Genomic DNA, 17,831 nt, shown 5'->3' with positions numbered 1-17,831 from the left:
CTTCTGTGCCACCCACATCTTCCTTCAACCTGGCAAAGTACCTGAATCACTGATCTGACCTGCCAAGAGAGATTTAGGCTGGAAGCATCTCTAGAAAGATGTCTCTCATTAAGAGCAGAGAGCTGGCTGGGGCACAGGGCAGGGAGAGCAGCTTCAGTCATCGCCTGCCTCACGTGGGCCCTCCGGACAGGCTCCTCTCCTGGAAGATGTTCTGGTTTGCCTGTGTGACTGCTGGCAGAGCTGGCTGAAAGTTTTCCATCAAAACAGTATTTCTGCTTTGCCAGAAGATACTTTAAAAATTAAGTGGAAAAATTAAGAGAAAAGAGCCTGGGTTTTGGCCGACATTGTTGGTCAAAAAATCCCAACCTTGAGATTTTTTAGCCAAAAATGGAAGTACTTGGGGAAGGCAGGGGAGGAAAGGGAGGTGCCTGGCAAGACTTAGTGATACCCTGAAAAACATCTACAAAAATTTTGACAAATACAAGGATGTTTTCGTCAATTTTGTCAATTTTTTTCCATAGGGAAGGATACTTCTGCTTTTAGAACCATCCTATGGGGAGGCTGGAAACAAGCAAATATGCCTTTTCCCTCCTACAGATATGGCTTTGGATACTCCATAGCTTTTGGTTTAAGCACAGGCAGCAATCCCTCGAGAGAGACACGCCAGAAAGACCAGATCTCTCCTAGGAGCTGCCCAAGAGCCTATTACCCAAAAACTGTGATTCTCAGACAGGGACACACAGAGAGCTGGTGCTGCTGTGAGTTTGTACAGCTGATGGAAAGCCTCGATAACCCCTCAGTTGCCTTGCACACAAATAAACCAAGCCATGGGGACAGCCAGGGAACAAGCACTGCCTGTGATGGATGGTGCTGTGCACACAGCTGTTGCAAAACCATCGTGCTGAACAGCCAAGCAGCGATGTTTTTGCAGAGGGAATGGCACATAAATACCTGGGAACCCACACAAAGCTGTTTTCCATCTTGCTTACACAATTATGTGGTTTTTCTTTTTCCCCCTCTGAAATTGTTTCTTCAGCAAAACATGGTTAGGAAAAAACCCCAACCAAACCCAAACCCAAAACTGAGCTGGAATCTTCCTTACCCTCTGGGAAATGTGGCTGTCGGCATTTCTTGGGCTCAGTGTCACTGCTCCCTCCTCAAGGAATTGCTGGTGATGGGAAGTGATGTGGGGAAGAAGCCATGAGCCAGTGTCAGGCAGCTCCGGGAGCTGATGATGCCTGAGGAGAGCACCAGTCCAGGACTTCAGCAGGACCCTCCTTCCTCCACACAAACCCGGGCATGAAGCAGAGCTGACAGCCCTGAAGCCAACACAGTGAAGTGACACAGAAGGTGAATCAGCTCTGTGAGAAAACCAAGATGTGACATGTTGTTACTGAGCAGTGGGGAGCAGGGGAGGTTCGATTTATAGTGATTTCCTAAGGAATTAGACCATGACTCTGGACAGGATTTGTATTTTAAACAACACTTAATTTTTTTGAAGGACTAATTCAATCTAGATGTGGACTTCATACCTTTTCCTTCATGAGAGCAGCAGCAGGGGAGGTGGGCTCAGAAGTCCTGACGTGTCCTGGCAGGGGCTCCACCTTGCTGACAGCCCGGGCTTGACTCTCATCCCACCACGGCCTGGAGTTACAGTCCCAGCCACTTCCACCACAGGCAGTTCTGGCTCAGAGCCCCCAAAGTGATAAAAGACTTCTTGTGTGATCATCTCAGGAGGGAAGTTCATTGCCAAACAAAGCTACAGTCTGGTTGGGTCTTTTTGTCATTAGAGACAAAAGTCAAGGGGAAAAATACAGAACTGGGGGAAAAAAATGGAAGCTGCAAAATGTTCAAATAATGTTTTTTCCAAGAAAAGAAAATAAAAAATACCCCCTCAACCCAAGAATGGCTCGTCTGGTTTTGTTGGCCAGGCTGTGATTACACTGATCTTGGTGCAACCTGAAGATCCTGGTAGAGGATTCCCCATTTTTCACCAATCCCTCAGCAGTCTGAGTAGTTTCAGTGCCTGTCTCCAGGAGTGCAGTGACCTTACAGAAAACTGTCAGGGATCTTTCAGCAGCTGCTGGTTTTTTGGGGTGGTGGAGCCAGGCTGTGCAGACTGGTGTCTTACCAGAGCTCTCCTGAGGAAAAATGAACATTTCCCTCCCTGCCAGCCCATGTGCAGAGTAGTGTCCTGGCCAGTTTCTGTAAGGGGCATCTCTGAAGTGATGAGAATTTTACCCTTGGCTACTTCCAGTAACAAAACATATGTCTGAGGATATAAAACCAGTGGGGAATATCCCTTTCCCATCCCTTCCAGAGCAGTAACCACAGCACAGGCTCACTCAATTCATGCTCATCTCCTGCCTTTTCAGACTCCAGCTGCCAAGAATCCCACTTATCTCCTTTGGGAATTTGCCTTCTACCCCAGACCACCTGCAGTCTCTTCAGGGAAGGACTATTTCTTTGAGCATGGCCTTCCAGCATCCACATGTCTGGGTGGAGATTCTTTAGTGCCACTGCACAAATAATACTGAATAATTATAAAAGACCTCAGAACAAAAACCATTCAAAAAGCAACAGTGAGGGGAGTCACCAGACTGCTACAGGAGTATGACGAGGAAAATAGTTTTCTTCAGAGGGCTGAGGGAGGATGTAAAATGCACTTGAGCAGATAAGGTATTTTGTACAGACCCCTGAGGTGGTGAAGTTTCTGGTGGGTACAAAGGCCTGTGACATGACCCAGACAAGTCACACTGGAGGCTCCAGCTCTACCCAGGCCACAGAGGGATGAAAGGATGAAACATCCAAACAGGAGCTACTCACAGCCAAACCAGAGGAGCTGAGGGAAGCCACAACTCCCAAGAAAGCCCAGTTGCTGCTCTGCAGCCCAGGGCCAAGGTGGACACCCAGCCCAGGCCATGTGGACACAGTGTCTGGGCTGTGGTAACACAGAGAGAACTCACAGGCAAGGTCCAGACATCAGCTGCAGGACTCTGCCAACTGTGACAGTCTGTCTGGGTGTCTGGCCACCATTTGGCAGACACAGCAGATCTGACAAAGTAATAAATGTGCTGCAATGCACCTCCAGGCACCCTTCATGGGGTCTGTCACATCAAAGTGGCATGAAAGGAGACGAGGTGATGCAAGACACGTGGGGGTCAGCTCTGGAGACTCTCTGATCACCTTCAGGGTAGTTACTGCTAAGGGGAATTGGTGGTCCCTCCCTGCTTACACAGTCTCTTGTTCAAACTCTCCTTTTATAAACAAACAATTCCTCCCATCTGAAATGAAGATGCTACAGTCCTGCTTGTCCAAGGCAGTTCTGTTGTTGGGAAGTCTCTCTCCAGGCAGCCTGGCCCATTTCTAAAGAGTGCAAAGACAAGCCAGAGACACGACAAAAAAAATATGTGTACACAGAAAAGAAAACTGGTCTTTGTGAATTGGTAACACTTGAGGAACTCCTGTCTTCTTACTCACCTGCCTCCAAGTCAAGATAACCAGGAGGAAGCTGAAGTGCAAGTGGTTTGGAGAAGTGCAATCAAACGTGTTCAGCACAGGTCCAAGTTCTTGAAGAAGAAATGCTGTTCAGGAGCAGCTCCCACAGCCTGCCTGTTTCTGGGAGCACTTTATTCCTACAGCAGCAGAAAAAGTGAGACAAACAACTTGCCAGCAAGGAGGTCACCAGGGCTTCTTTTCTTCCACTGTCAGAAGTGTGAGTGCATTGAATGTGAGCACATCTGGCACAGTTCTCTGCCTGGAACTCCACAGCACATTGGTGTTTGTACTGACACTCCTCAGCAAGAAGAAAACATTCCTTTCCCGATGGAAATGGACCACGTGGTGTTGGGGGAACACAAAGGAACATGCAGTTTTCACTCTACCAGCAGAGCAGAGTCTTCCAGCAGCAGCACTCCTGGTGAGCATGGGGCTGATGGCAGGATAAAGTGTTCCATATTGAGCCTTTTGGAAGGAAATTCCTCCCAGGGAAAGCAGGGTCCTGCAGTCGAGGCTGCCATGGACACCAGGACTTGCAGGAGAGTGGAGGGAGCAGGTGGAGCTGGTGGAGGCAGAAATGACCTCCAAGGAGTAGAGGAGAGATTATATTTTCCTCCTGGTACTTCTATGCCAGAGCACTGGAGCCATCTGACCCCACCTGCCCTTAGTGATCTTGGCTGAGGTGTCTTAAATAAATAAACCAACTGAGCTCACAGGGAAGGGCAATGGCTTGGGTAGGAGGTGGAGATTAGGAATAAGAGAAAAAGAGCAAATGGCTACATGCAAAATAGGCAAACTAAGTACATAAGCCTACTGGATTTATAGATGAGATATTGGCACATACCAGGAACATTTCAAGCCAAATGTATGACAGCATTCCTTACACCCCTCCCTCCCATTGCCATATCCCAGCTTAATGTAAAGCCTTTTGGCTTCCAAGGGCTTGGAGCTACGTTTTATTGTTCAAACAGGTCAACAATTGCAATCAGATGTTGACTCCAGGCAATGCACAAACACGATGATCTGTTAATGTACAGTAACACTTGGATGGAGTTCCGGGAGTTTTGCTGCTGTGAACAGTTGTGTGTGATGGCAGCAGGGCCTGGTGTCTCCTAAGGTTTTCTGCCTCAGAAAACCAGGAAGCTGATCCATGTAGTGCCATGGCAAAGAAGCCAGTGTGAGATCAGTAAATGAGCTCCATTATTAAAGTAAGCAAAGATTCCATTTCTGGAAGTCGTTTTGGGAGGACTCTGACACCAACTGTGCTTTGGTTTGTTATAAAAGCACGGAATGGTTTAGGTTGGAAAAGACCTTTAAGATCATCGAGTCCAACCCTTAACCCAGCACTGCCAAGTCACCACTCAACCATATTCCTGAGTCTTTAAGGGTCCTTTAGGAAGATGCTGCTCCCATCTCCAAGAAGTGTCCTTTTAACGAGGATTTAGCTGGACTGGGACACAGACAATGGCATCTTTGGAATGGGAGAAGATCTTAAAGGTGTAGCTTTGTGTAGCTGACTGCAAAAAACATCATTACCACGCTGGGGGGGTTAAAGAGCACAAAGATTCCGCCTAGTGCCTACAACAAAGACACCCAAAACACTTGGCACTGGAGTAATTCCGTTTATTTCACACCAGGGCAGTGTGCAGCCAGGTTAAGGAGAGACCTTCCCAACGGATGGGACATTTTTGCTCCAATATAAATTTCCACATGCTCAGCACTGTTCATTATCAGGTGGTGCCTGTGGAGCTGCTCCCAAGAAACACACAGTGAGGTGCTGCACACATGGAGAACCACCTTTCCCAAAAGCACCTCCAAAATGTCCCTCTCCCCAAGCACAAGCTCCAGCTCAGGCACGCACAGGGATATCCCAAACAGAGCCTGGCCTGCTTTTTCCAGACAGGAATTTTCTACTGTTGTGTCACTGAGCACAGACCTTGCAAGGCATCATTCAGGTATTAACATCCCTGTGCTTTATTTTGCAACCTGACCAGGACAAGACCCATCATTTCCTGATTTGTCAGCACACTGGGAACTCTAAGATGTCAGAATTTTACTGCCACATGACCTTTTACACTGACCACAGCTATTGAAGTTGGCTTAGATTCAACCAAATCTCAGTCTCAGTCCAGTATTAGACAGATGCACAATGTATTTACTTACAGCTTTGCTCCTCTCTTAATTTTCATGCTATTTGGTTTGCTTTGTATTTTTGTTTCAAGTTCAGAAACCTTATTAAAGTTGTTATGGAAAAAATAAATTTATTATACAACATACTCAATTTGTTCAAAATTGAATGATCCTCTTTCCTATTTTTTTGTTTTGGCTTTCATTTACAACTGGTTCCATTCAGTTTGACTGTTTTTATCTTTTCTATTTATAACCAGCACCAAGAAGAAAATTACCATGGATACAGTACATATGCAAATTAGCTAATGGAAAAATATATACATTTCACTCTGTAATGAGAAAACTTAAATGATATTATTGCCATGGAGAATATATCCCTGTATTATAATAAAATATCAAGCAATAATCGACTGCTAAGATTCTTTTCCACCAACAAAAAATAGCACCATACATGAGATAGTGAGAATCTACACTCAATAACACAATTGTGCAACTAGAAATGTACAGTACTTTAGTAACAGTACAGATTATTGTTTACAATATGGAAATACCACCACTGTAATCAAAAGAGCATCAGTCTCTTACCAACAACTAAAAAAAAGTATTGTCATAGATACACTGAAACAAACAGCTTTTCTTTTCACCAGAATGTGGTAACTGAGGGCAGAGCAGAGCTGTGAATTCATAGCAAAGCTCCTATAAAATGATACAAAACAGAAGTGCAGGAGTACTGAGCAGAGTTAAATTTGTTATTGTTATTTTTCTGGCTATTATAACATGGGAAGGTTGTCACCATATGAAGTAAGAGAATGGAATAAAATGGAGCTGTGTTGTGCCACCAGTTTTTAATTAATGTTGGGGTTTGATTATAAAACATAAAAGGTTGATGCATGCTAATCTGTGAGAGCAAGGAGGTGGTTTTTTCAGTGCTCAGACAGTCGAAAAAATTCCTTGTAAATTCATGTTTCCTTAGGTAAGACCCAGAACTCGGACCCAAATGTCCTTTGGGTCCAGAACCCAGGAGATGGGGACAGGCCACAGGTCTAACCAGCTTTGTATCCTGCTCTGCACAGTGGCCAGAAGTGAATTATTACGGAAAAACAGAAGAACTAAAATCCTTCCTTCTCCTATGCACCTCTCCAGGAGCCCACCTTTGCCTAGAGAGGGTGACAGAACAGCACCAGAAGGAAAATGTTCCCTGCTGTTGAAAAGCACCTTTGATCACCAGTAATGATAAATGCACACGTAATTCTGCCAAAACAGCAGAGAAACCCAATGGCAAATCCTTCACCAGCCCAACCTGAGTGTTCCTAATGCCACAAATGTTGAGCACAGGGGTGGCATTTTATTGGGTTGGGCCACTTCATGGGCAAATGTTGCCCATTAAGAGAAAAACAGCAAACTCCAAACTGAGTGAGGGATGTAAAGGGACCCAGAGGTGGCTGTGGTGGCAAGGAGGCAGCAGGGACAGTCCCAGAGTCACTGCAGGCAAAGGGGAAAATACTGCTGTGAATTACCAATATAAACCAGGTCCTCTGGGCTCTGACCTCTTGGAACTTTCTCCTTAGCAGTTCTTCTACCTGCTAATTTGCCCCACTGAACATCAGCCTGGTATTGCCTAAATCTTCCCTGTCACCTCTGCCAGCAACATTTTCCACTGATTACTCCCTAAGTAGTTACACAACCTCTGTGTTTGGGTGACAGGGTGGGAATAACAGAAAAAGGAGGTGTGATCCTGATTATAAGCCGCCAAAAAAACACCCAGTATAACAAAAAACAAGCTGGAATCATTTCCCTGATAGAGAAAATCATCTGAGGCATTGGAAAGCAGATTTGTTTGAGACAGATACTCGAGAAAAAAGGGTGTGCAAAGGTGCTTTTGTGCATCAGGCCAGCCCTGCTGTGCACACACACTCAATTTGCACTAATAAGCAGAAATGCAAATGTGAAGCCCACGCAGTGTTAGTCTGTGATGAACATTATATCCCCCTCCTGTGCTTGAAAAATTTAGCCCTTAATAAAATGCTAATAATGTGTTACTGCAGTGAGGTCCTGGATATGGAAAGGATTGTCAAAAAGAGGAAAAAGTTGCTTTAAAGATATGTTTGGTACTAAGAGTCTTTACCCCTCTTTGCACCGAAAAAAAGAGACAACAGCAACAAAGACAACCTGGGGCCAGGTGGGAGCTGCAATCCAGGGGCTGGGGGAGTAGCTGGGCTTGGTTCTGTGCTCAGATCCCAGGAACAAAACAGTCCCAGGCAGTTCTAGAGTGAGTACAAAGCTGCAATTATCCAAAGGGCTCTGTTCCTGTCAGGAGGAGGGGGCTGAAACTTGACCACGGCCCCACTGGCCTTGGGAAATGATACTTACTGGAGCAAGATGTGATAGGGAGACACTGATCCGTGTGACAACGGAGGGGACAGACCCTGCCCTGGGCAGAGCTCCTGTTTCAAGCCTCACATCACAGAGAGGAGTTTGGTTTAAAGTGCAGAGACGTGGAGGAGGCACTTGCTGAGTGCTCTGATAGCACCAGTCTGATAGCACCAAACCTGACAGCACCACAACAGCGGGACAGGGAGCATTCCAATCACTGAGGGAATTCCCAGCCCTTACTGAAAGCAATGGAAGTCTGAGCTTTAGGGCTTCCACGAGCTCCAGGTTACACTTTGAATGTCTTGTATCCCTGACTACTTTTGACTGAAAAGGCTACATAACCTCAGCTGTGCTCAAGAGCCCAGAGACAGGAGACACCTGCTGTGCTCCCCACTACATCCTTCTCACAAAGGTTGTTCCAAATCCAGTTTCTGTTCCAATTTTATCCAGTTTCACGGTCCTCGTAAAAACCAACAAGTCTCATTATCTGATTGACTTCTAAAAACTGGAGAGAGATTAGGCCAAGCAATCCCTCACTGAGCTCTACTGGATGGAATGATTTCTGGCTTCTCCCATCTCATGTAAATGACTGTTGTTTAGAAAAAAACCCCTATCTACGGCTGTTAAAAAGCTTCCATTTCATTAAGCCCAGAGAAAAATTAGGTTTCATAAAAGAAACTCTATTATTCTGAGGGAAAGAGAGAGAGGATTGTTTTTTAAAATTAGAAGAAAAGCAGTCCCTATTAGTGGCTCTAAAAATATTACTTGGAACGTTGGATATAATTATACTGAGTTTTCTGTAGGATTTTCAGAGATGTCCATTCTCTGCTATCAGTTTTAAAAAGCTTTTACAGCAAATCCTCTCTTTAAATTAAGCCTTTCATTTATGCATGTCCCTCTGAGCCCACCCTACAGTGGGATAACTGCTGGGAGTTGAAAACATCAGATGAAAGCTAAGATTAGAAGATTAAGTAATGTCTCTACCTTTGCTGAATTACTTTGCCAGAGGCCTTCCTCCATGGAGGTACCATAACCTTATCCAATGTGATCACTTTGCAACTCTTGTCCTTTCCTTTTCATGGTAGCAAGCCATCCAGTGGCTGGTGATTTAATATATTAAAGTAAAAAGCATTAATGAAAAATGTAAGGATGTCAAAACACTCTAAAACGATTGGCTCCTTGAGATGACCCTTTCTGGTTGTTGTTTTTCAGGTGGATGAGCAGATGACTTTGGTATCCAGTCTGTAGAGTTGGTTTCAAGTCTCATTGGGTTTGCTTTGGGATCCACCACGTTGTAGCAACTCGTGAAGTTCCAGTACTCAGACCTACTAGTCTGTGATTTATACACCAACAGCTGGAATACTCTAGGAAGTGGCACAGGTTCATTAACTCTTCTGCTGCATCTTGTTTGCATAAAAGTCTCTGCAGGTCTGGCAGCAGCGCTGGTACCACCGCATGTCCTGGCACAGGTTCTTCTCCCGGATCACCCTGCAGTACACTGTCCACTGGTCCCCCGTGCACTTGTAGGTGAGAGCAGCTTTGGGGGAGAAAACAGAGCACAAACTACCAGATTAGCCAGGGAACAGCATGGCAGGTGTGATCAAAACCCCTGCACCTGAGGGAAGAGGGGGCCAACCTCGCTGTCAGCACCGTGGAGCAGAGGATGTTCTTGCTACTGAAGCATCTTGGAAGTCCTTCCTTCCTTCCTTGGACATGCAAACCTCCTCGAGTTGCACCTAATTTGTCTCAGTGACAAACAGGCCTGGATGAACAAAATGACTAAAGCATCAGCCCAGATGTAAGCCCATGAACTCCTCACAGTCAATGGGAAGCCACATGATGCAGCTGAATAAATTACACATCTTGTGAGAACATCTGAGACAGACCTGATGAATCTGAGACTTTATATAATAGAAATTGAGCCACAAACAAGGCTAGAACTAATATTTTAGAGGCCCAAAGTCCCTCAAAAGTTGTGAAGTAAGACAGGAAGCATGTGGAGGCAGTGACATGGCTCAGGTGCTTGAGAGACAGGGTAAACCCCTCAGAATGTGTCTTCACTAAGACACAGATGTAAAAGACAGGTGAGGTGACCCCCCACACTTAAATCCCTCTGCAAATGTTACCCAGGATGAAAACCATTCTGGAGTGGGGACAAGGCAGAATGGGTTTTGTAGACTACTGGAATTTTTTTCTGTGTAATTTTTTTTTTTGGTGATGTTTCCATTGCAGAAAACAGAAAATCCTGTTTAAAGATAATCCAATTAGGATTGCTTATAAGCAAGAAGAGCAAAACACTCAATGGTATATCTTTCTGTTAATATCAAATATCACTGTTTCTGGCCCTGGTGATTCCAAGCCTGGTTTAGAAACAAAAGCCTCCCAAATTACTTGCAGATTACTTTCAGCAGGGACTTGAGCCTCCTCAGTCTTCTAAACACGTGAGCGTCCGTTTTATTGCTTTGTCCTAAAACGTGAATTAGGATGGATTTCTTGTCTCATCAGTGTATCAAGGGCTTACTTCTCAAATGAAATGTTTTCCTTCCACTATGTTCTTAGTGCTAAAATATCTGGGAAGTACTCTCATATGTTTCTTACCAAAAGGGGTTAGAAGCCCCTCAGCGTGACTGAATTTGCGAGAACGATAGTTCCCATTTTTTTTAAAAACATCTGGTAAACTTTTGGGAAACAAATTTCAGTTCAGAAGCTTCAAGTCCACTCCTAGTTTGAGTGTTATTTAACACTGGACAGCGCTATTAGAAAATGGTTCTCTATTATTTAGCAGCTCTGTGTTTTCAGGTGTGTTAGAGGCTTCTCAGCCTACAAGACCAGCTCAGCTGGGAGGGAGGAGGTTGTTCTTTCTGGTAAGTTCTTACAGCATTGTTTACAACCCATGCTCTTGCACTGAAATGTGATGGGAGGCACTGATGTGGCTGTGTCAGTGCAGCTGATTCATTAATTTAGCTTCATCTTACTGGTGATGATGTGTGATATGTAAAGAAACCAACTTGGTTCTTGGAGCTGTGGCTGAACACACAGGGATGAAGTTTGGAAAGATATTATTTTTAGTGTATTTATATTTGTATCCCCTTATAAACTGAGCAAATGTGACGTGGAAAATCATGGGGTTCCCATAAATTTGTATTAACAGAAGCCTTAACAAGTGACATTTTTTAAATCCAGTGTTAAGGTGTTTCGGGAAACAGATAGCTTATCATCACATTCCCACCTCTGTCAGGGACACAGGGGATGCAGGAAGGGTGAGGAGAAGGACAGTGACAGAAAATCACATTCATGTGGCAGCAGATGAAAGGAAAAAAACCCAAACACTGGTGCTCTACTTTTCAAGGTCATGCAGTTCCCTTGAGGCACCAATGAATAAATGATCACACTTTACACTCACTGCAGCACAGGACGAGTGTGGAGGTGTTTGTGATGGAGGAAGGTACACCTGTCAGCTGCCTCACCTCTGTGATCAACCAACCAATCACCCACCATTTGTGTGCTCCTGCTGCTCTCTCCAGTGCTCTCTAACCAATCAACCACCCACCATTTGTGTGCTCCTGCTGCTCTCTCCAGTGCTCTCTAACCAATCAACCACCCACCATTTGTGTGCTCCTGTTGCTCTCTCCAGTGCTCTCTACCAAGCACTCCAGCTTGGGCAAAGTCTAAGGCAGGGATTTGGTGAGACATACCCACACTAGACCTTCAGTCTGGAGTCTGACTGGGGGTGCCCTCTCCTAATTTCTGGGCAACCTCTGAAGCCCCACTTTTATCACACCGGGCTTTGCCTGGCCCTTCCCAGGCGGCACCTTCCCCCCAAGACCCCGACTCACCGAGCCTGGGCGAGGTGATGGTGTTGACGTTGATCCTCTCGTTGCAGACCTCCTGGTGGCACTGCCTGTAGGCTGCTGGCTTGGACAGCACCGGGCACTCGCTGCCGTGGCGCCCCGTGACCTTGTGCATGCACTGCACCACCCGGGACTGCAGCCCCTTCCCGCAGGTGGAGGAGCACTGCGGGAGAGAGGACACTGAGACAGGCACCGGGCACAGAGGGTTCCAGATCTTGCACACCACAGAAGTCACTGCCAGAGCTGAGTGTGCAGCAGACCAGCAGCTCGCTGTGGTGCTGGGGACTCAACAACAGGGTCATGGTGTCAGCCAGGGACCTTCATATGGCTGCTGGGTTTGTCCAGGAGGATTCTGCACCTTCAGGGGGAGCTCTGAGCAGAGGGACTCTGCTGGCACGGGGAAGGAAATCGTTGTCTTTCTGTCTGGACTTGCTCTGAGTCCGTCTACTCTGACTGTCCCTGTGGATGCCCATGATTCAAGCAGGCAGAAATGCAATTCCCTGCACTGGCCATGAAGAGACAAAGCTGGAAAATGTACACTGCTTAATTATGGACCAGCAGCTTCCACCTCCCTCTCCATGAGGGACAGAGTGGTGCTGGTTGTCTTGGTTTAAAATTTCTCTCCAAGACTCGGATGGTGTAACAAGGCTTCCTCCACAGACACGATGACCACGGCCAGGCACTGCTATAAGATAAATCCCAGGATTACAGCAGAGACTGGCAGCTCCTGCATGCCCAGACCTCTGAGAAGCTCTGCTCCACATAGAGAGAGAACATGTCAGGTATTCCAGCATTCCCTCTCATCTGTCCCTGCTAACTGTCTGGCACTTGTCTGTCCTCCTGGGAGCAATTGCAAACTGCACTCATGAGTTCTGGTTGCCATTAGCCAGGAGGCCCAGGCTGTTTATATGCTCTCTTTGTTGTCCTACAATGGGAGTCCCTCCCTCTCCCTCCTTCTTCCTCTGGCCCAGTCATTTGTGATTTACAATGTCCTACTTGCACGCTGCTCAACTTTAATAAAGCCAACACAGGGAGCACAGGGAGGTGCACCAGCTGGAGTTAATAAAAGAACCTTGTATTTAACATAAAGAAACAATGGGTTGCAGGACTTGGGTAAGATTCCTGTTTCTGCTAAAGCCACACACAAACAAATGATGGGGGAGAGGAGGAGGTGAGGGAACACTCAGGAGGTATTAATAGGATGATGTAAAAAAGATCATTTTTTTCCTGTCCTCTGCTGTTTCTGACCAAAGTCAGGACACTGGAGCTTTCTCCTGGAAAAACACCATCACCTCAGAGTGGTAATTCTCAAAAGGAGAATGCCAAACACTGAAGAGGCTCAGAAGATGAGCAGCACTGAGGCTGGACTGAAGTCCAAGTACAAAGGATGTGTGTGCAGTGTGGATGTTGTAAGACTGGCATCCAAGGGTAAAACACAAGGATGTGTGTAGGCCTCTTCTCCCATCCATGAGGTGAGTACAGCAAAGATGTGGTCATTTTGTTCTGGAAGTATCACAAGAAACCACTGCTGCTTCTCAAAGACTATCTGATACAGCAGGAAAGCTTTGCTCTTCCTTTAGTCACTCACATTAATGACAGTTTATTAAACATATTTCTTATATTTGGTGAACTCACCAAGTTTGTATTTGCCCTTCTCTTAATTTTCCCCCATGCTCCACTGCTCTTTACTCCTATTTTTTTTCTCCCAGTGCCTTTCTCTAGGAATGAATTTCTCCATTTGGAACAATCTCTGGCTCAGACCCCTCGTGGACTTTGCCATTGAGTCATCCTGGGGTGCAGCTTTACCTCCATGTTTCCAGCTATGCAACCCCCTCCAGAACCTGGAACTTTTGTATTCTGAAGGCAGCTGTTGTGCTATATTAAAATTCTACATGTATTTTGGAACTTATTTTTTAAAAAAATAAATAATTCTGGGGGTTTTCTGTTTACAATCTTATTTCAATTTAGGTCAACCTAGTTTATGACAGATACTACTGCACTTAGATTTTCAGATGTTGGATTTACATAAAAGTTTAGTCACTGTCTATTAATACCTCAACAATAGTTATGGATTTAGGATTATGCTGAATGAACCCTTCTCTTCCATTCCCTACAGTGAGCTGTTCCAAAAAGCAATTGTTAAAGTCCCCTATTGAAACCCCCTTCATTACTTGAGCTTCTGCAGTGAGATCTGGGCAGTTCCTCAGTTTTGGGTGTCCCTCTGCTCTTCCCCAGCACTGTGTGCCCTCAGTGACTTCCATCAGCCTGGAATCCAGTCACTGGATTTAAAGTGAACAGTTTTCATCCTGAGAAATGCAACTATTAGGCCCTTCCACATCACTGGTCAAATGCAACCTCTAATCCTCAGGATTTCAATGGCACTTTTACTCTTCCCAGTGCTTTACTAACCTTAATCCTCCCCAAACTCTTTGCAAGGGGAGCGAGTTGTACATCCATTTTACAAACAGAAAAGCTGTTACCACACTGGTATAAAACATCCCTGGCCATGGGGTTCCTTCACATGATTGGAACACAGTGAGTCTGAAACCTCTCTCTCTGCCTTGTAAGCACTCCCTGTGCTTACAAATGCTCTTATCAGAGGGGGACAGGGGGGAAAGAAGAAAAAAAAAGAAAGAAAACAGCATTTTTCTCATCAGGTGAATCAGGTTTTCAAATACCAACATACAAACACTCACCTACCTTTGTCTGTGTTCCTGTCTCTGCATTTGTTAACCAGCAAGGAGGGCAAGCAATGAAACCTTTTTCCACAGACATTGCCAACTCCAGTCCTCAGACAAATAACAGCAGAGTTTTTGCCTGGAGCAGTTTTATTCCTTCTCCTGGGAGACTGGGATCATCACCTATGCTATGCAATTAGTTTTTCACAGCCAGGAAGACAGATTTTAACATCTTTCTTGAACTCTTTAGGGCTTGGCAGCTAAAGGAAGGTTGGACATCTGGCTTATTTTAAGACGAAATTTTCAACTCTACTTGGATAGTCTCTTTCCCAGGAATTCCTATTTCCCAGGAAATAGGAATAGATACAAAATACATACAAAGGGGGAATTCTTACTCATGCTGCACTATGAAAAGAGGACATCATTATAAGAGGCATAAAAATCAAACTCCAGCTGAACAGCAAATTCCCATAAATACCTTCCCTCCTCCTCTGGACAGCTAAAGGTATTGCTACAGGCTCTCTGTTCCCAAATGTTTATGGAACAAGCAAGCAAATCCACAGAACAATTTTCAGCACTGGACTCACTAGGGAAAACCCACCAGCAAGCTGCCTCGTCTGGGAAGCTGGGACTTGGTCAAGAGGTTGAACAGAGACGCTGGTGACAAAAAGAAAAGTGGATTTTCCCTTCCTGCAGGCACTGCCAGTGATGTCCCTGTCAGGAAAATGCACATGCAGAATTCATGGAGTTTAACCATAATGCCCTAAACTGACAATACAGCCATTGTGAAGTGGAAATCCATCCCCATGCAAAGATCAAAGGATTGCTCAGCACTGTAAAATAGAGAGGGTTAATGAACAGTTACAAAAAATGGACCTAATGAGAGCCCCTGTAACTCCCAGTTCAAACTCAGCCTGAGAAGGCAAAAGGAAGACAAAAATGCCTCAATTCACATTCTTTGGCAGTAACATGCAAGCCAGTGGGGATATCCAGAAGGAAATAAACTCACAAATTGTCAAGGCAGCAGCTGCATTCATCAGCTTAAAGAAGATTTACTCACTGAAAAACTCCAACCTAAAGAGCAAGCTCTGATTTTTCGGCTGGAATGCTATTTCCACCTTAGGATACTGATCTGAAAGCTTGCAACCTACCAAAAGTGCTGACAGATGTCTAATTGCTTTGAAAGCAAATGCCTCAGGAGAATATTAGGTATTAAAATAGAATGAATTTACAGTAAGTGCTGAGATCTGTCAGGGCCTTCATCAACTCCTGATCTACAAAAGACAGAGAGGGGAATAGGAATGTATGAAGCCAGGGTAGAGCTCAGGAACACATGAGAGAGACCAGTCCAAAGAATCCCTGTGTTGAGGCTCAGAGGGGACAGAAAAGGTACAGATTTCCCACCACAGAGGACATCCAGGCTGTGATCCCTTCAGGACAGGCCATGATCCCCTCAGGACTGAGTGGGATCAGGAATCATTGCTCATGCCTTAGCTGAGGGCTGTTGGTGAGGCAGGGATACACTCAGACCACACATCACCTTTAAAATGTCACTTTTCTAACCTCTAAGGGACAGATGTTACCCTTTTTTTGTAAGAGACTTGCTTTTTCCAGCAGAAGGGCACAGCACCCCTTCGGCCAACCCTGAGCACACTTCAGTGTTTTGAAGGCTGATTTCTTGGAGGGAGACACAGTTCAGGATGACACTCATAGCCAAGCTGTAGGCAAGATGTTTTTTTCTTTAAATTCATCACTCTGCAGCCATCTGATGTTCAAAGATACTGGTTTGTCCCCAGTTTTCTGCAAGTTGCTGAAGCCAAGGATAACACTGTGGCTAAAGCTCCAATACTGAGCGATCCAGTCACGCTTTACTGACTTCAGAGTTCAACTATTTCGAGGCGTTAGGACAGGGCAGAGTGTTTTTTCCCTCAGGGGTCTTATTTCTTGCCTCTATGAAAGTCAGAAAGAAAGCAAGACAAGTTCCTATCAATAACATTCTAACCCAGCATCTGAGATGAATGACAAAAGGTCTGTAATTGCTCCATTCCCGAGACCTTAACAATACACATAAGTGTGTTTTGAAAGACAGTGCTCCACACACCTTCATATCAGGCTTTTTATGAGTATCACTAATTTAAACTCCACAGTTCTAGCTGAAAAGCAGTGTGCAATATGTTTTCATAAACATCAGGTCAACTTTCACCACAGCATCATGCTAAAGAAAGAAATATCTGCCTTTTCACTGATAAGATCTAATTAGCCCGAAGGAAACTGTAAGCTGTTTTTCAAGCTTCCTTGCTCTTTTTTTTTTTTTTTCCCTTCTTTTTGAACCCCAGATCTGTAAAAGAACATATCTGGTCTTGCTTACAACAAGCTTTCATTTGGAAACTTCTGTGAAATGACTGATTTGTTTAATTTAGCCATGGAAAAAAAAAAAGCATACCCTTCTGACTCAGTGTGGGAAGAAACAATAAATTGTGGCAGCAAATGCTCGTGGCTGATGTCACAGTATCTTAGCAGGAAAAGGGAGAAGCAACTTTTGCAAACTGCCTACAGCTATGCTTTCAAACTGCTCGATCCTGAGACCTGACCAGCACATCCAGCTTGTCTCAGTGCACAGTTCAGCTCGACTCTGCCATTCTGAAAAGTTCCATTATGTCCAGGAGTTCAGAGATTAAGGGCTGAACATATGAATATTCTGGGTAGTGACAGTGCCCCCAAGTACTCCTGCAATGGAGCCCAGGTGGATGCTGATGAGGAAATGTTATTTCATCCAGTTTAGAACTCAGGTAGAACTTACTTCTCAAGGGTTTCAAAGTGGAATTCAAGAACAGGATGAAGCAGAGCTGTGAAATGATGCAGTACTGCCCACAGGGTACCACAGACACCTATAGCACATGTGCAATGTTTGGATCTGGGGCAAGTACAAAGTGGAAATACTCCAGAGCTTATTCCACATGAAAAACTGCAAGGAACTGATGTTTAAAAACACCCAGTGTAAAAGGCATAATGAAGTTCATTTTAGATAACCCAGACAGTAATGGACAGCCATGTAACCCTGGGATCACAGAACTCAGGCCAGGCTGGATGCTTTAGAACTCCCCCTGTCCCACAGCAGCATGTGCTGGTTGTGCTGAGCAAGGCTTTTAGGGGCTACCTGAGCTCTAGTCCCACCCTGAGTCCTGCCCCAGACATGAGCCTGAAAGAGTATCTTGGGAGCCAAAGCTACACTGAATGCATAATTAGTTATTATTAGTTATTCATCAGTTAATGATCAAGTTACCTCAATGCAATTTATTAA

General features: G+C 45.1%; 1 protein-coding gene across 1 annotated transcript in view; it reads right to left on the bottom strand.

The window, feature by feature from the left end:
* Positions 1 to 5,733: 5,733 nt before the first annotated feature.
* Positions 5,734 to 17,831, bottom strand: part of ADAMTS17 (ADAM metallopeptidase with thrombospondin type 1 motif 17) — a 166,962-nt gene continuing 154,864 nt past the window's right edge. The window contains exons 22-23 of the mRNA XM_032700609.1: positions 11,838 to 12,015; positions 5,734 to 9,538 (exon numbers count right to left, since the gene is read on the bottom strand). Coding sequence (XP_032556500.1) covers positions 9,387 to 9,538; positions 11,838 to 12,015 — 330 coding nt within the window. The 3' untranslated portion in view covers positions 5,734 to 9,386. The remainder of the gene's footprint in view (positions 9,539 to 11,837; positions 12,016 to 17,831) is intronic.

The sequence above is a fragment of the Chiroxiphia lanceolata genome, chromosome 12 (genome assembly GCF_009829145.1).
Source record: "Chiroxiphia lanceolata isolate bChiLan1 chromosome 12, bChiLan1.pri, whole genome shotgun sequence".
NCBI lineage: Eukaryota > Metazoa > Chordata > Aves > Passeriformes > Pipridae > Chiroxiphia > Chiroxiphia lanceolata.
Note: the sequence above shows the minus strand (reverse complement) of the source record. Positions and strands in the feature narration are given on the sequence as shown.